This window comes from Hypanus sabinus, chromosome 12 (genome assembly GCF_030144855.1).
Source record: "Hypanus sabinus isolate sHypSab1 chromosome 12, sHypSab1.hap1, whole genome shotgun sequence".
NCBI lineage: Eukaryota > Metazoa > Chordata > Chondrichthyes > Myliobatiformes > Dasyatidae > Hypanus > Hypanus sabinus.
In genome coordinates this window covers 1565834-1590281 of record NC_082717.1, presented here as the reverse complement: position 1 = coordinate 1590281, position 24448 = coordinate 1565834, and the positions used below count along the sequence as shown (strand labels likewise).

At 42.8% G+C, this 24448-nt stretch overlaps 1 protein-coding gene across 1 annotated transcript; it reads right to left on the bottom strand.

Moving 5' to 3' along the window:
- Window positions 1-7720: 7720 nt before the first annotated feature.
- Window positions 7721-17739, bottom strand: pomca (proopiomelanocortin a). The gene is made up of 2 exons (XM_059985284.1): window positions 17614-17739; window positions 7721-8509 (listed from the first exon to the last, which is right to left on the bottom strand). The coding sequence occupies exons 1-2, from the start codon at window positions 17737-17739 to the stop codon at window positions 7721-7723; spliced, it is 915 nt and encodes a 304-aa protein (XP_059841267.1).
- Between the last annotated feature and the right edge of the window lie 6709 nt (window positions 17740-24448).

The window sequence follows — 24448 nt, the reverse complement described above, 5'->3', positions numbered from 1 at the left end:
CCTCTGCAAGCTTTGAAAACCTTCCTCACTGTCCACTACACCTCCAATCTGTGTATCATCAGCAAATTTGCTGATCACATTATTATCATTATTATCCAGATCATTGATATAGATGACAAGTAACAATGGACCCAGCACTGATCCCTGTGGCACACCACTAGGCACAGGCCTCCACTCAGAGAAGCAATCTTCCACTACCACTCTCTGACTTCTCCCATTGACCCAATGTCTGATCCAATTTACTACCTCACCATGTATACCTAGCGAATGAATCTTCCTGACTAACCTCCCAAGCAGGACCTTGTCAAAGGCCTTACTGAAGTCCATGTAGACAACATCCACTGCCTTCCCTTCATCCACTTTCCTGGTAACCTCCTCGAAAAACTCTAACAGATTGGTTAAACGTGACCTACCACGCACAAAGCCATGTAGATTCTCCCTAATAAGTCCCTGTCTATCCAAATACTTGTAGATCCTATCACTTAGTACTTCTTCCAATAATTTACCTACTACTGATGTCAAATTTACCGGCCTATAATTTCCCAGATTACTTTTAGAGCCTTTTTTAAACAACGGAACAGCATGAGCTATCCTCCAATCCTCCAGCACTTCACCTGTGGATACTAACATTTTAAATATATCTGCCAGGGCCCCTGCAATTTCAACACTAGTCTCCGTCAAGGTCCGAGGGAATACTCTGTCAGGTCCTGGGGATTTATCTACTCTGATTTGCCTCAAGACAGCAAGCTCCTCCTCCTCTTTAATCTGTATAGGTTCCATGATCTCACTACTTGTTTGCCTTATTTCCATAGACTCCTTGCCAGTTTCCTTAGTAAATACAAATAAAAAAACATTTAATATCTCCCCCATTTCTTTTGGTTCCATTATATGTCATACATCTCTCCTATATATGTCCTATATATCTCATACATCTCTCTCTTCTTCTTTCTTTCTTTCTTTCTTTTTCAATCTTTTTATTAAATTTCATATATAAAAAAAAACAACACAAAATAATGAATAGATTACAGATTCAATAAACTTGAGATTACATTAGTAATAGGATAATAATATCCTATTAAAACATCCATCAACAAAAGGTACATAAATCAATCAAGTCTATATAAATATATATGAAAAAAAAACAAAAATAATCATCGAAAAAAGAAGAAAAAAAAATTGAAATTATATATGAGAAAAAATATATATTGAAAAAAAATACTAAACTAAAACTAACATGGGCAATAATAGCACTTTATAAATATATAAAGGTGTCAAGAAAAGAACTCCAGAACTCCATACCTGAACAAGTATAAGTAGAGAAAAGGATCTGAAATAAGCCAAATTAATTCATATGAAAGTGTCGAATAAATGGTCCCCAGGTTTCTTCAAATTTAATTGAAGAATCAAAGATAGTGCTTCTGATTTTTTCCAAACTCAGATAAGAAATAGTTTGGGAGAACCACTGAAATGTAGTAGGAGGATTTACTTCTTTCCAGTTTTGTAATATAGACCTTCTGGCAATTAATGTTACAAAGGCAATCATTCGTCTGATTGAAGGGGAAAGCTGATTGCCATCTTCATTTGGTATACCGAAAATTGCAGTAATAAAATGGGGTTGTAAATCGATATTCCATACTGAAGAAATGACATCAAAAATGTCCTTCCAATAGTTATGTAAAGTGGGACATGTCCAAAACATGTGAGTCAATGAAGCCACTTCTAAGTGACATCTGTCACATTGAGGATTAATATGCGAATAAAATCGGGCAAGTTTATCTTTAGACATATAAGCTCTATGTACAATTTTAAATTGTATTAAAGCATGTTTAGCACAAATAGAGGAGGAATTAACCATTTGTAAAATTTTTTCCCATTTATCTGTTGATATATTACATCGAAGTTCTTTTTCCCATTCTTGTCTAATTCTATCCGATATTTCTGGCTGTATCTTCATAATCATGTTATAAATAAAAGCTACTAATCCCTTCTGACAAGGATTAAAAGTAAAAATCAAATCTGAAAAATCCGATGGAGTTGAGTTAGGAAAAGATGGAAGAATTTTATGTAAGAAATTTTTAATTTGTAAGTATCTAAAAAAATTAGATTTAGGTAATTCAAATTTGTTGGATAGTTGATCAAAAGACATCAAAGTACCTTCAAAAAAAAGATCACGAAAACATTTTATACCTTTCCTTTTCCATATACTAAAAGCTTGATCTGTCAATGAAGGTTTAAAAAAAAATTACATAAAATAGGGCTGTCCAGAGCAAAGTTTTTCAGATTAAAGAATTTGCGAAATTGAAACCAAATTCGTAGTGTATGTTTAACAACAGGGTTAGATATCTGTTTATTGAATTTGGCTAAATCAATAGGAAGAAAAGAACCAAGAACGGAAAATATAGAATATCCCTTAACCTCACTACATTCCAAATTTACCCACTGTGGGCACACAGGTGAATCCAAATCTAGTTTCCAGTACATTAGGTTATGAATATTATTCGCCCAATAATAAAATCTAAAGTTAGGTAAAGCTAGACCACCATCTTTTTTAGACTTTTGTAATTGCCTTTTGCTTAACCTAGGATTTTTATTTTGCCACACAAATGAGGAAATTTTTGAATCAATATTATCAAAAAAGATTTAGGAATAAAAATTGGTAAAGCTTGGAATAAATATAAAAATTTCGGTAAAATCATCATTTTAATAGCATTAATCCGACCAACTAATGATAAAAATAAGGGAGACCATCTAGTAGTAAGTTGCTGAATTTGATGAAGCATAGGTAAAAAATTCAGTCCAAATAAGTCTTTATATTTCTTGGTGATTTTTATACCTAAATAGATAAAGTTATCAGTAACAACTTTAAATGGCATCCTATCACTCAATAAAGTTTGCGCGTTTAAAGGGAATAACTCACTCTTATCTAAGTTTAACTTATAACCAGAAAAGCTACCAAATTGAGCCAACAAGGATAAAATAGCAGGAATAGACCTACTAGGATTAGAAATATATAACAACAAATCATCAGCATAAAGCGATAATTTGTATAACTTCTCATTACGGGTAATACCAAAAATATTAGGAGACTCACGAATAGCAATAGCTAAAGGTTCTAATGCAATATTAAATAATAAAGGACTTAAAGGACAACCTTGTCTCGTACCACGAGATAATTGAAAAAAAGAGGATCTATAATTATTTGTAAGAACAGAAGCAACAGGTTTATAATATATTAATTTAATCCATGATATAAAATTAGGACTAAAATTAAAGTTTCTCAATGCATTAAATAAATATGTCCATTCAACTCTATCAAAGGCTTTTTCAGCATCTAATGAGATAACACATTCTGGGGTTGTAGGTGATGAAGTATAAATTATGTTAATCAATTTTCTAATATTAAAAAAGGAATATCGATTCCTAATAAAACCAGTTTGATCTTCTGAAATAATCTGTGGTAATACCTTTTCTAATCTAATGGCTAAAATTTTTGTAAGAATCTTAGAGTCTACATTTAATAATGATATAGGGCGATAAGATGCACATAAGGTAGGATCTTTATCTTTTTTAAGAATTAAAGAGATAGTAGCTTCATAAAACGATTGAGGTAGTCTCTTCTTAACAAACGCATCATTAAAGATTTCACATAGCCAAGGAGAAAGCAATAAAGAAAAAGTTTTAAAAAATTCTACAATAAAACCATCAGGATCAGGAGCTTTCCCTGAATTCATTGATGAGATAGCCTCTCTTATTTCATCCATAGAAATAGGAGCATCAAGCAAGCTACAATCTTCATCTATCAGTTTAGGAATATTCAAATTATTAAAAAAATTATCCATCGTAAACCGGTCACCGTCAAATTCTGATTGATATAAAGATTTATAAAAATCTTGAAAAGTGTTATTGATTTCTTTATAATCAGTAGTTAAATTACCGTCTTGTTTACGAATTTTAATAATTTGTCGTCTCTTCTTCTTTATCAGAGTTCCAATATCCCTCGAGAACCACGGTTCCTTATCCTTATTCACTTACCCTTTAATCCTGTCAGGAACATACAAACTGCACTCTCGAAATTTGTCCTTTGAAGGCCTCCCACTTACCAATCACATCCTTGCCAGAGGACAGCCTGTCCCAGTCCACGCTTTTTAGATCCTCTCTCATTTTGTCAAATCTGGCCTTTTTCCAGTTTAGAACCTCAATCCGAGGACCAGATCTATCTTTATCCATGACCAAGTTGAAACTAATGGCGTTATGATCACTGGAACCAAAGTGTTCCCCTACACACACTTCCGTCACTTGTCCTAACTCGTTTCCAAATCGGAGATCTAATATTGCATGCTCTCTAGTTGGTACCTCTATATATTGATTTAGAAAACTTATCTGAACACATTTTACAAACTCTAACCCGTCTAGACCTTTAACAGTATGGGAGTCCCAATCAATATGTGGAAAATTAAAACCCCCTACTATCACAACTTTATGTTTCCTGCAGTTGTCTGCTATATCTCTGCAGATTTGTTCCTCCAATTCTCACTGACTATTGGGTGGTCTATAATACAACCCCATTAATGTGGTCATACCTTTCCTGTTTCTCAGCTCCATCCATATGGCCTCAGTAGACAAGCCCTCTAATCTGTCCTGCCTGAGCACTGCTGTAACATTTTCCCTGATTCTTGACTTACGTGGTTTAATCCTCTATAATCAATACATGGCCGCAGGCTCACATCCTCCTTTTGTACAAAGAAGAAACCTACAGCAAATGGTGAGGTGGAGGGCTGAATGAATCCCGTAGCAAGAGCTTCCTTTCAATATTTTTCCATTGCACTTCTCTCTGGACCTGAGAGTGTGTATAATCGACCATGCAGACGACAAGTACTTGACAGGAGATCTATAGCACAGTTGTAGGGTTGGTGTGGTGGAAGAGTCAAGGCCTTTCCCTTGTAAGACCTTGTATATAGAAGAAACTTCGGCTGGTCTGGGTGATGTAAGTTCTTCTGAACTCTCCTTCAAGGACGACTCCTGAGGCTCCTTAGGAGACTTGGAGGTAGGTTGGTTCAACCAACCTCCGAGTCTCCTGCCCTGGATCACTATCCTCAGGCAACAACAACATGGGTTACAGATGGTCTTTGCGCATCTCTAATCTGCATTTCCAATGTGTGGTGGCCCAGGCCTGGGCTCTTCCGTTCATAAGAGAGATAATGAAGGCCACTTCTCCGTGCTCTGAAGAGAACCGGAATGGCTAAAGTTTGAACACTAATGAGCACTGAATGAGAAAGCCATGGTAGGAACCTCTGTGGGGTTGGAAGATCTACAGCCCCTGCAGAGCGAGTGACTCTGACTTTCTTCTTGGGAACCTGGAGGTCGTGTTTCTCCAGGCTCTGTCTGGAAATCCTCCTGGTGTGGCTGGCCAGTGGATGAAAGGGTCTGAAACCCCACTGCATCCATATGTGACCAAATAAATTGTTATGATCTTTCATAATCACCCTTGGAGGTCGACCGGGGGGGGGGGGGTGCTACCCCCCTGAAATGAGTTTTTGCAGGGTGGGATGTCTGATACTGGCTCAATCGTGCTGTGACGAGAGTCCTTGATAAGGATGGCTTGGACCCAATCAAGGAGTATCCGAAGCAAGGATCGAGACATGATATCAATCTGGATCGAGAACTGAGCACAAAAGAAATGTTAGACAATATCACGAGTAGGACTTAGAATTGAGCAGTGAATCTCAGTTCAGGTTCTCCTTAAATACTGAATTCTGGATGCCCAAAACATGATTGCCAATTAGCAAGACAATCCTGGATCTTTTAAGGAGATGTGCCAGATATTCATACTCCGGAGAGTCAGAGCATCTAAATGCCAAGAGATAGTGTGGTTGGCAGTGTGTCGTAACAAAGTCAGGAATCAAAAGATTGAGCATGGTGTGACCAATGTCCTGAGCGGTAAATCTGCAAATCAAGGCTCCTGATCTGCGGAATTCTCTGCCCAATGGAGACTACCTCAGTAAATATATTTAAGACAAAGTTGGATAGATTTTTGCACAGTAGGGGAATTAACACATGAGGAGCATTTGACAGCTTTGGGCCTGTACTCACTGATATTTAGAAGAATGCTGGGGGATCTTGTTGAAACCTACCGACTGTTGAAAGGACTAGATAGGGTGGATGTGGAGAGGATGTTTCCTATGGTGGGGGGGGGGGGATCCAGAACTAAAGGGAACAGCCTCAAAATTGAGGGGAATCCTTTTAGAACAGAGGTAAGGAGGATTTTTTCAGTCAGAGAGTGATGAATGTGTGGAATGCTCTGCCACAGACTGCGGTAGAGGCCAAATCCAATTTTATTTAAAGCAGAAGTTGATAGTTTCCTGATTTGTCAGGCATTAAAGGATATGACAAGAAGGCAGGTGTATGGGGTTGAGTGGGATCTGGTATCAACATTGGGAAATGTCTGATAATGAATTGACCAAAAGTAAATTGGAAGGAGCTGCTGGCAGGGATGTCAGCAGAGCAGCAATGGTGTGGGTTTCTGGGGAAAATGAGGAAGGTGCAGGACATGTGTATTCCAAAAATGAAGAAATACTCAAATGGTAAAATAGTACAACTGTGGCTGACAAGGGAAGTCAAAGCTATTGTAAAAACAAAAGAAAGGGCATACAACAAAGCAAAAATTCGTGGGAAGATAGAGGATTGGGGTGTTTTTGAAAACCTACAGACAGCAAGTAAAAAATCATTAGAAGGAAAAAGAGGCAATATGAAAGCATGCTAGCAAATAATATCAAAGTGGAAGGTAAAAGTTTTTTTTCAAGTATGTTAAAAATAAAAGAGAAATGAGAGTGTATATAGGATCACTAGAAAATGAGGCAGGAGAAATGATAACAGGGGACAAGGAGGTGGCTGATAAACTAAATGAGTATTAAAATAATCATTCAGATTTTTGAGCATCTTCTCTCTGCACCCACTTCTCTTCCTTCACGCACTGCAACATCAGGCTTATTCCACAGTGAAGATTGATTGATTCTTGCAATAAAAGAGTGGTGTGACTTTTGCAATATTCCCATCCTCTGGCACCATGCCAGAGTCCAATGATTTTTGAAAAGTCATTTCTAATGCCTTGCAGAGTACCAGCTGTGGATCGGATGATGGTGTTGGTCCATGATTGAAGTTTGTAGGAGAGGAAAATTGGCACTGGCACAGAAGGGAAGTTGAAACCTGGTTGAGGTGAGATGAGGAGGAATTTCTCAGCCAGAAGGTGGTGAATCTGTAGAATTCATTGCAACAGACAGCTGTGGAGGCCAAGTTATTGGGAATATTTAAAGCAAAGCTTGATAGAACCCTGATCAGTTGGGACTTCAAAGGATACAGGGAGAAGCCAGGACAATGGGGCTGAGAAGGATAATAAGTCTCCACAATTGAATGGTGGAACAGACTCAATGGGCCAAATGACCTTCTTCTGCTTTATGTTTTATGGTCTTGTGATCTTATGGTATAGACTATTCATGAGCCTGGTGAATGGGGTATAGGATTGAAGGGGCCGAGTGGTCTGCACTTCTTGTATTGTCATATTTCACACCAAGGTCATGAACTAATGGAGGTAAGCAGAAACTACTAAGACTATGACCATTTGCAAAGAAAAACTTTATTTTTCAGTTTACCAATTGCTCTAATATATTGATGGCTGGCAGCTATCTCTTACACCCAGCCAGCTTTATTACTCAATTCTATCCATCTATTGGTGGAAAGCCTTGGCTTCCTGGCCATCCTTGATGATGACATTCCGAAAAAGGGTCAATAGAGGTTTCTGGCCCCTTTCATCTGAGGATTTCATGAAGCCTCCATAGCGCTTGTCTTTGAGTGGGGAACTCCACCGAAAGTGACCGAATTTGTACTTCGCATCTTTCTTCACATCTTCCTCAGGCAGGCCACTCTCCAGGCTTTCCTGGAGCATGTCTTCTTGGTTGGTGAAATACATGTGATCCTTCGGACCCCTGCCCCATCGGAAATGGGTCATTTTGTAATTCTTCTCATCCTTCTTGGTGCCTCCATGGAGATCCAAGTCACGCACTTCTAAAGTCTCTGCTGGGTAGTCAAAGTCGACAGACTCTTGGCGCTTGAATTCTGGCCCCACATTCTCCTGTGGTTCATTTTCAAGGATTCTTGGGGAAACTTTGATGGGCCTCCTCTTCCTGCCCTTTGGTTTTCCCCAACGGAAATGTTCCATCGAGTAGGACCTTTTATCATTCTGCTTGGAAAACTGGGTGCCCATGTCTTCACTTCCCCTCTTGGGAGCTTGTGTGTCTAGGTACGGGAACTGGACAAGCATACCTCTGACCCCTTCACCTTTTTGCTTGCTGACGGATAACTCTGTGCTGTTGTCTCGCTTCTTTCCAAACTTGTTCCAGCGGAAGTGACCCATGACGTAATTCCGGATGTTCTCTTCGATGGGCTGAAGCTGGCTGTTGCCAGGGTAGATTGGGGATTCCATGTTCTCGTCCACTTTGCAGCCATCAGTACATTCCTGTAGACAAGTGAAAAGGCAGATCACATTCCCCTCTGTAGCGCCCATCTCATCCCCAGCAAACTATTCAGAAGAAAACTTGGTGTTGGAATGGGAGTCATGTAGAGAGTGATCCCTGCAGGAAGTGGGTGGGTGGGTGGAGGTGAAGATGTGTTTGTGTAGGATCCTATTTCAGATGACAGATGTAATGGAGAATGATGTGCTGCATACAGTGGCTATAGGCTGGTAGGTAAGGGGAAGAACCCGTTATGATGGTGGGGGATGCAATGAGGGTCTGTTTAAGGTGAGGTGCATTTTGGAATTATTGTCACATGTACATAGACACAGTGAAAAGCTTCTCTTGCAAACTGTTCATATGGTTCAGATCATTACACAGTGTGATGAGGTAGAAGAAGGGAACAAGGGAACATAGAACATGTCCATCTACAGCACATTACAGGCCCTTCGAGTCCCAATGTTGTACCAACCATGTAACCGACTCTAGAAGCTATCTAGAATTTCCCTACCGCAGAGCCCTCTATTTTTCTAAGCTATCTGAGAGATTCTTTAAAGACCCTGTTGTATCTGCTTCCACCAACACCGCCAGTGGTGCATTACACACACCCACCGCTCTCTGTGTGAAAACCTACCCCTGACATCCCCTCAGAACCTATTTCCAAGCGCCCTAAAACTATGCCCTCTCATGTTAGCCATTTCAGCCCTGGGAAAAGCCTCTGACTATCTACATCAGGCATGGGCAAACTACAGCCCGCGGGCCATATGCGGCCCGTTAAGCTTTTTAATCCGGCCCGCAGAACTTGATGAAATTATATTAATAAACCTTATTAACGTTTTTTCCCCGCAATTCTGGCGTCTTCCCAATAGATGATGCACTCTATATACATTGACCTTTGTTGAGGTGCAGCGCATTACTCCACATTTGCGCTTTACTTTGTGACCTTGTGGCGACCCATTTCCTGGCACATCCGAACCGGCTCACAATTAGCCAGCGTTCCGGCTAAGGGAGATAGCCTGCGGGGATTTGCGAGCACAGAGCTCCGCATATTGGCACGCTCTCACTGTTCTGTCATTGTGCGGGTCGTTGTTGAGTTTTGACACGGGACAATTGAATAAGAAGGAGCAGGACAAGTAGACCTGCATCCCCTACCGTTTTTGAAATAAAGACAGTCAGGAGGAGAGTGATGATGATAATATCTTGAAGGATAACAGAATTTTCAGTGCTTTAAAATAATAACTGTTACTATTAAAAAAAGCTGTATTTTATTCATTTAATTTTCAGTGTTTTAAAAGACATTTCAATAAATAGCTAAATACCATGGGACTTCAAAGACAGATATTTTGTTGTAATGCATTTGTTCATTTTCAACTGAAATTAAAGCACATGTTTTCTACATATCCCATGATAATTTATTTTCTCTTATGAGGTGTATTACCAAAACACTCCGTCCATCTGCTCCTGATCCGGCCCCCCTGTCAAATTTTAGAACCCTTTGTGGCCCTCAAGTCAAAAAGTTTGCCCACCCCTGATCTACATGATCAATGCCTCTCATCATCTTATACACCTCTATCAGGTCACCTCTCATCCTCCGTCGCTCCAGAGAGAAAAGGCCGAGTTCACTCCACCTATTCTCATAAGGTATACCCTCCAATCCAGGTAGTACCTAATTTCTTGAACCTTTTGTAAGCTTTCCTTTCCTTCTTAACTAGATTTTCTACATCCTTTGTACACTATGGATCCTGTACACTACCATCCTTTCCCTGTCTCATTGGAACGTACCGATGCAGAACGCCACGCAAATATCCCCTGAACATCAGCCACATTTCTGCTGTACATTTCCCTGACAACATCCGTTCCCAATTTATACTTCCAAGTTCCTGCCTGATATCTTCATATATGCCCTTACTCCAATTAACTGTTTTCCAAACTTGTCTACTCCTACCCCTCTCCAATGCTATGGTAAAGGAGATAGAATTATGATCACTATCTCCAAAATGCTCTCCCACTGAGAGACCTGACACCTGACCAGGTTCATTTCCCAATATCACATATTGTGTCAGGAAACCTTCCTGAACATACCTAACATACTCCACCCCATCTAAACCCCTAGCTCTGGGGAAATGCCAATCAATTTTGGGGAAATTAAAATCTCCCATCATGACAACCCTATCATTATTACACCTTTCCAGAATCTGTCTCCCTATCGGCTCCTTGATATCCCTGTTAGTATTGGGTTGTCTCTAAAATCACCCAGTAAAGTTATTGACCCCTTCCTGTTTCTAAATTCCACCCACAGAGACTCCATAGACAATCCTTCCATGTCTTCCTCCTTTTCTGCATAATGAAGTACGTTGTAAGATTTTTCCAGTGAGGTTGGGTTCAAACAATAGTTCAATAGATCCTTTTAATATTAGAGAATGTATACAATATACAGCCTGAAAATCTCCCTCTGCAGACGGCCTCAAAACAGAACTATCTCTAAAGAGTGAATGACAGAAAAATCATAAGAACTCCAAAGCCCCCTTCCCTCTCCCATGACAAGCAGCATCTACCCCCTCACTTACCCCAGCTTAAAGCATTAGCATTCCCACTACCCCCCCACTTACCCCAGCTTAAAGCATTGCCATTCCCACTACCCCCCCACTTACCCTATCTTAAAGCATTGCCATTCCCACTACCCCCCCACTTACCCTATCTTAAAGCATTGCCATTCCCACTACCCCCCCACTTACCCTATCTTAAAGCATTGCCATTCCCACTACCCCCCCACTTACCCTATCTTAAAGCATTGCCATTCCCACTACCCCCCCCACTTACCCCAGCTTAAAGCATTGCCATTCCCACTACCCCCCCCACTTACCCCAGCTTAAAGCATTGCCATTCCCATTACCCCCCCACTTACCCTATCTTAAAGCATTGCCATTCCCACTACCCCCCCCACTTACCCTATCTTAAAGCATTGCCATTCCCACTACCCCCCCACTTACCCTATCTTAAAGCATTGCCATTCCCATTACCGCCTGTGCAAGCAACAGTGAAGCCCCCAAAGAGAGACCACGATCCTCAGTACATCAAAAACTAACGGCTCTGTCTGTTACTAACGAGAGGGACAGGTTTCACTCCTCCCACAGCGACAATGTTACGGTCAGTTTGAAGTGTTGCTTTTTATTTTGAGTGCCCTGATTCGAGAATCTCTCCCCCGCCTTCTCTCAGTGAGAAAGAGAGGGAGACACTGCCTCAGGGAAGGGAAGGTCAGAGGGAATTGTAAAGACCCAGCACAGATCAGAGCTGGGATCGGAGTGAGATGAGGGGAAGAGTCTGAGGAGTGAGGAGGGTTAGGGTGTTCAGGGAAGATGGTGGCTCTGAGCACCCAAGAGCTGGCGGTGGGTCCTGAGGGACACGGGATGGAAGTTTGGTGGTTTGAGAAGGGGAGACGGGCGTAACGGTGGTAACGTGCAAAGTCCTGGCCTGGAGGAGTTGTCAGTCGAGGTCCAGGCTGGAGGCAGAGTTGGAAATTTTGCAATAGGCACTATGAAGGTGTCTAGGGTCATTGGAACCCGCGTTGGTGGCAGTGAAGTCTGTGTTCTGATCTGTTCGGGGTTATTAGAGCCACTGAGGTCAGCAGCAGGGATCGCGGTCTGGTGATGTTCCTGCCTACCGATGTTGGAGACGACAGGTTCTGTTGTCCATAGACAGGTGATCTTGTGAGCCTTACTGAATGTGAGAAAGGTGAAGAAAGCTTAGAGAATAAAATATCTGATAACTTTCCAACACTATCTACCTGTGATGCCGCTTTCAATGAAATATGGACTTGTATTCCCAAATCTTCACACTTTTCTGCATTAAATTCCATTGCCATTTTTCAGCTCATAAAAACTTGGCTTCCGCAGTTGCCTGTGGCAATGAATTCCATAGATTCACCACTCTCTGACTAAAGAAATTCCTCCTCATCTCTATTCTAAAAGGATGCCCCTCTATTCTCTATTCCGAAACAGTGCCCTCTGGTCTTAGACTCTCCCACCACAGGAACATCGTCTCCACACCCACTATCAAAGCTGATAGACTTTAATGAAGTCACCTCTTATTCTTCTGAATTCCAGCGAATACAGGCCCAGAGCCATCAAACACTTTTCATACAACAAGCCATTCAATCCTGGAATAATTTTTATGAACCTCCTTTGAACCCTCTCCAGTTTCAGCACATCCTTGCCAAAAGGGGCCCAAAACTGCTCACAATACTCCAAGTGAGGCCTTGCCGTGTTTTATAAAGTCTCAACATTACATCCGTGCCTTTATATTCTAGTCCTCTTGAAATGAATGCTAACATTTCATTTGCCTTCCTTACCACTGACTCAAACAGCAATTTAACCTTAAGGAAATCCTGCACAAGAATTCCCAAATCCTTTTGTTCCTCAGTTGTTTCTATTTTCTCTCCATTAAGAGGATAAGATGTGAGAGAATAGGACCAATCAAGTGTGACAGTGGAAAAGTGTGTATGGAATCGTAAGAGATGGCAGAAGTATTTAATGAATACTTTGCTTCAATATTCATTATGGATCTTGGTGATTATAGGGTTGATTTACAGTGGACTAAAAGCTTGAGTCTGTAGATATTAAGAAAGAGGGTGTGCTGGAGCTTTTGGAAAGCATCAAGTTGGATAAGTCACCGGGAATGGATGGGATATACCCCAGGCTACTGTGGGAGGCAAGGGAGGAGATTGCTGAGCCTCTGGCGATGATCTTTGCGTCATCAATGGGGACGAGAGAGGTTCCGGAGGATTGGAGGGTTGCAGATGTTGTTCCATTATTCAAGAAAGTGAGTAGAGATAGCTCAAGAAATTATAGACCATTGAGTCTTACTTCAGTGATTGGTAAGTTGATGGAGAAGATCCTGACAGGCAGAATTTAAGAACATTTGGAGAGGCAAAATATGATTAGGAACAGTCAGCATGGCTTTATGAAAGGCAGGTTGTATCATACCAGCCTGATTGAATTTTTTGAGGATGTGACTAAACACATTGATGAAGGTAGAGCAGTATAGAGGTAGTGTATAGAAATACAAAAGCATAGAAAACCTACAGCACAATAAAGGCCATTAGGCCCACAGAACTGTGCCAAACATGTCCTTCACTTAGAAATTATCTAGAGTTACACACAGACCTCTATTTTTCTGAGCTCCAAGTTTCTAAAAAGATCCTATTGTATCCACCTCCACCACTGTTGGCAGCAGCCCATTCCACACACTCACCACCCTCTGCATTAGAAACTTAGCCCTGACATCTCCTCTGTACCTACTCCCAAGCACCTTAAAACTGTGCCCTCTCGTGCTAACTATTCCAAACCTGGGGAAAAGTCTCTGACAATCCACACGATCAATGCCTCTCATCATCTTATACACCTCTATCAGGTCACCTCTCATCCTCTGTTGATCCAAGGAGAAAAGGCCAAGTTCACTCAACTTATTCACATAAGGCATGCTCCCCAATCCAGGCAACATCCTTGTAAGTCTCCTCTGTACCCTTTCTATGGTTTCCGCATCCTTCCTGTAGTGAGGCGACCAGAAATGAGCACAGTACTCCAAGTGGGGTCTGACCAGGGTCCTATATACAGTAGCTGCAACATTACCTCTCGGCTCCTAAATTCAATCTCACGATTGATGAAGGCCAATGCACCATATGCTTTCTTAACCACAGAGTCAACCTGCGCAGCGCTTTGAGTGTCCTATGGATTCGGACCCCGAGGTCCCTCTGATCCTCCACACTACCAAGAGTCTTACCATTAATACTGTATTCTGCCATCATATTTGACTTACCAAAATGAACCACCTCACACTTATCTGGGTTGAACTCCATCTGCCACTTCTGAGCTCAGCTTTGCATCCTATCAATGTCCCATTGTAACCTCTGATATCCCTCCACACTATCTACAACACCCCCAACCTTAGCGTCATCAGCAAATTTACTAACCCATCCCTCCACTTCCTCATCCAGGTCATTTATAAAAATCATGAAGAGCATTCATGTATATGGACTTCAGCAAGCCATCTGACAAGGTTCCCCATGCCAGGCTTATTGAGGAAATAAGGAGGGGGATGGGATCCAAGGGGATATTGCTTTGTGGATCCAGAACTAGCTTGCCCACAGAAGGCAAAGAGTGGTTATAGACGGGTCATATTCTGCATGGAGGTCAGTCACCAGTGGTGTGCCTCATGGATCTGTTCTGGGACCCCTGCTCCATGTGATTTCTTCTACCAAACTGTATGATCAGTAAACACAAGGTACACTGCAGATGCTGTGATCAAATCAACATGTACAAACAAGCTGAATGAACTCAGCAGGTCGGGTAGCATCCTTTGAAATTAGCAGTCAGTGTTTCGGGCCGAGACCCTTCGAATTCCACGTGCTATTTCTTTGCCCATTCTCCTAAGCTGCCTAAGTCCTTCTGTAGCCACTCTATCTACTCAAAACTACCTTCCGCTCCACCTCTCTTCATATCTTCTGCAACCTTGGCCACTAAGCCAGCAATTCTGCCATCTAAACCATTGACATATAACGTAAAAAGAAATGGTCCCAACACCACTAGTTACCAGCAACCAACCAGAAAAGTCTTCCTTTATTCCTTCTGTTTGCCTCCTGCCATTCAGCCACTGCTCTATCCATGCTACAATCTTTCTTGTAATACTAGGAGCTCTAACCTTGTTAAGCAGCCTCATGTGTGGCACCTGTCAAAAGCCTTCTGAAAATCATCATCAACCAATTCTCCTTTGTCTATCTTGCTTGTTATTTCCTCAAAGAGTTCCAGCAGATTTCTCAGGCAGGATTTTTCCTTAAGGAAATCAACCGACATTGGCCTATTGGGCTATAGTAAGGCATTTGACAAGGTTCCACACGGTAGGCTCGTTCAGAAAGTCAGAAGACATGGGATCCAGGGAAATTTGGCCAGGTGGATTCAGAATTGGCTTGCCTGCAGAAGGCAGAGGGTCGTGGTGGAGGGAGTACATTCAGATTGGAGGGTTGTGACTAGTGGTGTCTCACAAGGATCTGTTCTGGGACCTCTACTTTTTTGATTTTTATTAACGACCTGGATGTGGGGGTAGAAGGGTGGGTTGGCAAGTGACACAAAGGTTGATGGTGTTGTGGACAGTGTGGAGGATTGTTGAAGATTGCAGAGAGACATTGATAGGATTCAGAAGTGGGCTGAGAAGTGGCAGATGCAGTTCAACCTGGAGAAGTGTGAGGTGGTACACTTTGGAAGGACAAACTCCAAGGCAGAGTACAAAGTAAATGGCAAGATACTTGGTAGTGTGGAGGAGCAGAGGGATCTGGGGGTACATGTCCACAGATCCCTGAAAGTTGCCTCACAGAAAGCTTATGGGGTGTTAGCTTTCATAAATCGAGGGATAGAGTTTAAAAGACGCGATGTAATGATGCAGCTCTATAAAACTCTAGTTAGGCTACACTTGGAGTACTGTGTCCAGTTCTGTTCGCCTCACTTTAGGAAGGATGTGGAAGCATTGGAAAGGGTACAGAGGAGATTTACCAGGATGCTGCCTGGTTTAGAGAGTATGGATTATGATCAGAGACTAAGGGAGCCAGGGCTTTATTCTTTGGAGAGAAGGAGGATGAGAGGAGACATGATAGAGGTGTACAAGATATTAAGAGGAATAGACAGAGTGGACAGCCGGTGCCTCTTCCCCAGGGCACCACTGCTCAGTACAAGAGGACATGGCTTTAAGTTAAGGGGAGGGAAGTTCAAGGGGGATATTAGAGGAAGGTTTTTCACTCAGAGAGTGGTTGGTGCGTGAAATGCACTGCCTGAGTCAGTGGTGGAAGCAGATACACTAGTGAAGTTTAAGAGACTACTAGACAGGTATATGGAGAAATTTAAGGTAGGGGGGTTATATGGGAGGCAGGATTTGAGGGTCAGCACAACATTGTGGGCCAAAGGGCCTGTAATGTGTTGTACTATTCTATGTTCTATGTTCTATTTTTTCCATATGCCTCCAAATATACAAAAGAGATATCCTTAACGATCGACTCAAACATCTTTCCCAACCACTGAGGTCAGGCTAGCTGGCCTATAATCTCCTTTCTTTTGCCTCTCTCCCTTCTTCAAGCGTGGACTGATATTTGCAATTTTCCATTCCTCTGGCACTATGCCAACATCTATTGATTCTTGAAAGGTAATTTCTAATGCCTCCACAAACTCTTCAGCTTTGTAGCTGAAGGGATTCACGGATGATGTGCCCCAATTTCATTGCTTAGAACCAGGGCAATAGTTGCTAAGTAAGGGAAGCTGCAGATGCTGTAAATCTGAAATAAAATGCTGGAACACTCAGCAGGCAGGACAACGGTTGTGAAGAGTGAACCAGAGTTAACAGATCAGATCAGAGGTCCTTCTTTTGGGTCATACCCTCTCCTCATTTCTAACATTAAGGAGGAGGTACAAGAACATGAAGACGCAGTGTTTCAGGAACAGCTTCTTCTCCTCCATCATCAGATTTCGAATGGACAATGAACATTTCCTCACTATTTATTTTTCTTTCTGCACCCTTTTGGCAGTGCGTATTCAATATATATGCACATTGAATGTTATATATAAACACAAGAGATTCTGCAGATGCTAAATTCACCAGGTCAAGCAGCATCTATGGAAATGAATAAACAGCCGATGTTTCAGGCTGAGGCTGTTCATCAGAAATAGAAAGGAACCGGGAAGAAATCAAAATAAGTAGGAGGGTGGAGAGGAGGTTAAGTAGAAGGTGCTGGGGTGGTGGGAAGGGAGGATGAAGTGGGAAGCTGGGAGGTGATAGGTGGGAAAGGTAAAGGCTGAAGAAGATATTTGATAGGAGAGGAGAGCAGACCATGGAGAAAAGGGAAGAAAGGGGGAAGATTCACAGGTGAGGGGAGCACGGAAGTGAAGATGATTGGAAATGAAAAGTTCAGGAGAGGATAAAAGACCTGTGGGAGGGGTGGGTCTGCAGGAACTCAGTTGGTCAGGCAACATCTATGGGAGGGAATAAACAGTCAATGTTTGGGACCGGGGACACACTGTATTCTGTGTCTGCAATTGTGACCAACAGAGGCTCTGGCTTCACTGCAACTTACCTTCAGCTGCGGCACAGAGGACATTTCCAGGCATTTGCTGTGTTCCTGGCAATCCAGTAGCTGGCCAGTCACAGGCCACAGTGAAAGCAGAACAGGCAGGAGGCATCTCCACAGTGACGGCCACATCATAACCCGAAGCCAAGATCAGCAGTGTCTGCGAACGATAAAAAAGAAACGATTTGTCAGTCAGCCCTCTCCCTCAGTCACTGACTGTATCCCTACTGATGTTAAACCAGCCCCCTTACACCATCCCTCTGTGACCTTTCCCCAGCACCCTGTGTCACTGACTGTGTCCCCACTGACATTAAACTAGCTCTCTCACATCGTTCCTCAGTGACCCCTCTCCCATTCACCCCGTGTCACTGACTGTATCCCCACTGACATTAATCCCAGATTCCTCATACTGTCCCTCAGTGACCCCCTCTCCCCAGTGCCCTGTGTCACTGACAGTATCTCCACTGACATTAATCCAGCTCCCTTACACCATCTGTCAGTGACACCTCTCCCCCAGCACTCTGTGTCACTGACTGTATCCCCACTGATGTTAATCCAGCTCCCTCACACTGCCCCTCAGTCCATTCCTCAGTGACTACTCCCTCCCCAACACCCTGTGTCACTGAGTGTATCCCGAATAATGTTAATCCAGCTCCCTTACACTGTTCCTCAGTCACCCTCTCCTCTAGCAAACTGTGTCACTGACACAGAGTGAAACAGTCAACACAGAGCATCAACAGTCATGGAGGACAAGTCTTTATGTATAGATTTTTGATTAGTCAGGGCATGAGGGGATATGGGGAGAAGGCAGGAAGTGGGGATGAGAGGGAAAATGGATCAGCCATGATGAAATGACAGAGAAGACTCGATGGGCCAAAAGGCCTAATTCTGCTCCTATATCTTATGGTCTTAATATAGAATATTACAGCACAGTACAGACCCTTTGGCCCACAATATGGTACCTACTCCAAGATCAATCTGACTCTTCCCTCGGACACCACCCGGTATTTTTCTATCATGCTGCTGTCCATCTCAGGGTCTCTTAGTTCACCCTAATGTAGCTGCCTCTTGACCCTTGGTGGCACATTCCACACCTACATCTTTCTGACATCCCTCCCCTATACTTTCTGTGAATCACATTAAAATTATGCCCTCTTGATTTAGCCATTTCTGTCCTGGAAAAATTTCTGTCTCTGGTTGTCCTCTCTATCTATACCTTTTATCATCTTTCTCACATCACTTCTCACCCTCCTTCACTTGAGAGAGAAAAGCCCCAGCTTGTTTAGCCTATCCTTATAAGACACGCTCTCTCATCCTTGTAAATCTCCTCCGCACCCTCTCGAAAGCTTCCAAAGCCTTCCTACAATGAGGCAACCAGAAGTGAACTCAATACTCTAAGTGTGACCTCGCCAGGGTTTTATAGAGCTGGAACATTACCTCAGGGCTTAAACTCTATCTACTGATTAATGAAGGCCAACACACCGCATGCCTTCTTAAACACCCTATCAACTTTGGCAGTAAATTTGTGGACGTGGACCCCAAGATCCCTGTATTTCTCCACCCTGCCAGGAATCCTGTCATTACCCCTATACACCCTTCAAATTCCACCATCCAAAGTGAATCACTTCCCACTTTTCTGGGTTGAACTCCATCTGTCACTGTTCAGCCCAGCTCTGCATCCTATCAATGTCCTGCTGTAACTTTTGGCAAATTTCCACCCTATTCACGACACCACCAATCTCTGTGTCACCTGTAAACTTTTTAACACAGCTTGCCACTTCTTCTTCCAAGTCAGTTATAAACATCAGGAAGAGGCGGGATCCCTGAACAGATTCCTGTGGAACACTAATGGTCACCGACCTCCAGGCGAACACCCCCATCCCCCCGGGCAGACTGCCTGGCAATGTTTAGGGGGTATGTTCGTGCCCAGGTAACTATTGAAAAGGAACACGCGCAGTCCACAGCGGCCTTGGAGGAGTTTCGTGACCGTTGGGCTCCGCGGGGTGTGAATGCCATCGTGGATAGGGATGGCAACATTCTGGTGTAATGTCTGTTGTCTATTTGTAGTGCAGTAATTGTGTTTGCCAGTGTTTTGTATATATTGTATAGCACCAAAATTTGTAATAAAGGATTTTGTAATAAAAAAAAAGATATGTGCAAGTTGGCATTGGGATATATGACGATGTTCGATGACAATTCACAAAACTACTAGATGCACTTCTTGTGAACTATGACCACTGCAATCCACAGCCTGTAGGTTCTCTCTTAGAAGCATGCTTTTGAACTGCCTAAACAAACTAGCGATTTTCTCATCTCTATTCTAAAAGGGCGCCCCTCTATTCTCAGGCTGTGCCCTCTAGTATTAATATATTAATAATCTAATATGTTCTCTCCACATCCACTCTATCAAGGCCTTTTCAATAATCGATAGTTTTCAATAATATCCCTCCTTCATTCTTCTAAATTCCAGAGCTATCAAGTGGTCCTCATATATTAACCATACAACCATATAACAATCACAGCACAGAAAAAGGCCATCTCGACCCTCCTAGTCCGTGCTGAACTCTTAATCTCACCAGGTCCCACCTACCCGCACTCAGCCCATAACCCTCCACTCCTTTCCTGTCCATATACCTATCCAATTTTACCTTAAATGACACAACTGAACTGGCCTCTACTACTTCTACAGGAAGCTCATTCCACACAGCTATCACTCTTTGAGTAAAGAAATACCCCCTCGTGTTTCCCTTAAACTTCTGCCCCCTTACTCTCAAATCACTCAAACCATTTCATTCTCAGAAGTACTCTTGTGAACGTTCTCTGGACCATCTCCAGCACACCTTTTCTAGGGAAGGGGTCCAAAACTGCTCAGGTTGCATAGCCCCAAATCCAGAAAGGCCTCTGCTCTGACTTTCCAGTTTAATCACATTCTTCTTGTCACTGGGTGGCCAGAATTCCACTCAATACTCAAGTGCGCTCTCATCAACAGCTTATACAACTGTATTATAACAGGCTAATTCTAGTCTTGATGAAGGGTCTCAGCCCGAAACTTCGACTCTACTCTTTTCCATATATGCTTCCTTGTCTGCTAAGTTCCTCCAGCATTTTGTGCGTGTTGCTTGGATTTGCATCTGCGGAAGTCCTCATGTTTGTGAGTTGGAATGCTAATTCCTGTACTCAGTGCCCTGTTCAAATAAGGGAAGTGTGCTAGACAGCTTCTTCAATGCTCTGTCTACCTGTATCTGCACTCTCTGGGGACACAGCATCTCCTAATCCACCTCTGAAAGTCACTGCTCAAAGCCCTCAGCATTATCTTTGTCCCCATTTAGGACTTCCACTTGCGGACCAGTCCTATCATTTTTCATGATTGTTTCGAAATTAGCAGAATTCTGCTCACTGGTCCCGAAGTGCCCCCCTATGACATTTCTGGCATTTACCCTGCCTCAGTTCCCCACAGGAGGTGCACTCCATCTGCACGCTGTTTGAGGAAACTTTCCTGAACACTTTTAACAAATTCCATCTTATCTCATGCAAGCCCTTTGCACTGTGGCAGGCCCAGTCTCTCTATGTCCCTGGCTACGCTTACCCAATAAGTGAAGGAAACAATCTTACCTGCCTCACTGAAGTGTTGCAGTTGCTTTGGGTGGCCGCTGCTCTATCCCTCAGTCCTTTTATACCCATCCCTGCCTTTTGTATTTCTAGTCATCTCGTCATCATAATGTGATTAACCTTTTCATGGACAATTATCTCCTCCACGGTGGAACAGGCAAGATGGTGAGAGCAGGAGTGAATGTGACACTTGAGAAGGTGAGACCCACTCTAGCCCCCTCACAGGGGGATTAGCACATTTCCACACACAGGAAATGTTCAGCAATCCCTCAAATCCTCCTGCCTTTCACTGGCTGCTGATGACACTTTTTTTAATTTCATAACCTTCCTGGCCATCAAATGCTGATTATAGGCTTCACTGAGCATTTTCACAGAAGCTTTTCAACAAAGCCGTTTTTAACAAGGTTGCCAATTAATGATGGAAGCATGGCAATCTCACCTCCACTGCCTTTTGTCCTCTGACCTTCTCCGGTGTCACGGCTGATGACACCTGGCCTGCATCTCCAACTGGAACTGATGTTTTTTCAAGATTTAAAAGTCAAGGCTCAAGATTGTTTAACGCCATTTCCTGTACACGAGTGTAAAGGAGAACAAAGTAATTGTACTCTGGATCCGATGCAGCACAAAAACACACACGTAGGAGAACTGTATCTCCTCCAACCTGAGAGTGACCTCATCGTGGCCCAAAGGGTGGGGATTGGAATTAAAATGACTGGCCACTGGAAAGTCCTTCTTCTGGCACAAGGAGCAGAGGTGCTCGATGGAACAGTCTATGATGGGTCTCACCAATGTAGAGGAGCCACACTGGGGGCACCGAGTACAACTCCAGCAGAAGTGTTGCTCATGCGGGAAGGGCAGTTTGCAGATGACTGGGCAGATGCAGCAATTATTCCACTTTCGGGGGTAAGTGCCAGGAAGGGGATCAATGAGGAGAGTCAAGTGAGCAAGGGAATGGGAGAAATTGTCAGAGTTCAGGCCAGGGACTGTGGAGAGTGGGCACAAATGGGTCCATAAATGTCAACAGTCCCAGATTCCTTCTCTTTATTTTATCCAGTTTATTCCAGGATAAATACCTCAGAAAAAAAATTTTAAATCTTGATGAGACCATATTCACAATATTACAGCAAATATGTGTTATTAATAGTAAATACATTTTCAAACTTCAAGGTAAATTTATAATCAAAGTACACATATGTTACATATATATGACTTTATAAAGTAGATGTGGAGAGGATGTTTCCTGTGGTAGGGGAGTCCAAGACCAGAGGATGCAGACTCAGAATAGAAGGGTGATCTTTAAGAATGGAGATGAGAGGGAATTTCTTTAGCCAGAAGGTGGTGAATCTGTGGAATTCTTTGCCACAGGCAGCTGTAGGGGCCAAGTCTTTATATTTACTTAAGCTTGAGGTTGACAGACCTTGATTAGTCATGGCATGAAGGGATGCGGGCAAAAGGCAGGAGATTGGGGCTGAGAGGAAAATTAGATCAGCTATGATGAAATGGCACACCAGAGTCAATGGGCCAAATGGCCTAATTCTGCTCCTATATCTTATGGTCTTATCTTATATACAACCCTGAGATTTATTTCATTGTGAGAATTCACAGTAAATACAAGGAAACACAATAGAATCAATGAAAGACCACACATAACAAGATGAACAAACAACCAAAGAGCAAAAGACACAAACTGTGCAAATACGAAAGAAAAAAAATAATAAATAAACAATAAATATCAAGAACATGAGATGACGAGTTCACAAAAGTAAGTCCATAGGTTGTGGGAACAGTTCAATGATGGAGTGAGTGAAGTTGAGTGAAGTTATCCCCTCTGGCACAAGAGCTGATGACGATATTCCCGCCTGCGCTGACACAACAAGACATTGTTGGTCATTTACTGCTGCTGTCAAGGCCACCATGTTGACTGTCCAGGATGCAGCGTGGAAATCACTCTCTGCACAAACAATGCGCTTGTGAGCCTTTGATGCACATTAAGTGACTGATTGTTTGCTACTTATCAAATGGATGATGAAGGCTGTTCAGCAAACCTTCTTCCATCAGTCCTTTTCTTTCAATGGATTTCATTAAACCCAGCCCTTGCTGAAAGCCTTGAGAAATGATTCAGATGGGGACTAAGTGAGTGGTGTCCATTAGCAGAGCAGACAATCTGCCAATCTAATTCTTTCCTACCACCCAGCATTAGGGCCCCATCTGTGCCCTCACTGAGCCTAATGTATGGAGATTGACAAGGACCTTTTAGGGGATTTAGCAAGTCATTAAGAGGAAGTTATAACATCTGGGACCCAGCATGTTCTTTCTCCGTCAGAGTGATGACAGCCGTGGAGGAGGGGAGGGGAGGGAAATCACAGAGTTGATGATCGGATCCCTACACTGAGGTGGTAACCTGCATCACCAAACACATTTCCTCATCAGTGTGTCCAATGAAAACTTCACTAGACACAACCCAGAGGAAGGAAGAGGAGGCCCTCTGTTGCTCAGGGTTCAACATGGATGTTCATCCCAGCTGTCATACACAAGCCAGTACAGAAGCCAAGTTGGGACGATATGGAGAGCAAGCTGTTGCCCACGTAGCAGGTTCCCCCTCTCCACGCGGCTGATGAACCCAAATAAACGGCAGAGATCGATACAGTTTGGCACCAGCAGCGTTACAGAAGTTACCAGGCAGCATTAGACTGCCTCGGAGACTCCAACTCTGGATTTTTCCTCTGGTGCCTCCCCATGAGTGGGTGCATCCACAAGGCAGCAGAGGTTTGAAATCAGAGTTTTTCCTCTCCTAGATGAGCTGCCAGCCGCGGCTGATGATCCCTATCTGCACAATGCGACTGGCTCTAACGGTGCCCGTAACCTGCTTTTGCCCCTTCTGCTCTCAGCAGAAACGCTCCCTCTGGGTTTAGTAGTCAGAGTTCCTTAAGGTTGTCATAGCTGGGGGGGTGAGAAGGGAGGGGGTGGGGTGTACTGTGAACAACCTCCCACTATCGATTAAATGCATCTCAATTAGCCTCTTCCAGAGATACAGCAGAACAGGATGGTGGTGGGAAAGCCTTGATCAGAAATCAAAAACAGGTTTTTACCATTGACATATGTGGTGAAATTTGTTATTTTGCATCAGCAGTACAGTTTAAGACATTAAAAAACTATAGATGACAAGAATAAATCTATATTAAAAATAAATAAAAACAAGACTACAGTGGGAGGTGAGGGAGGAGATAGCTGA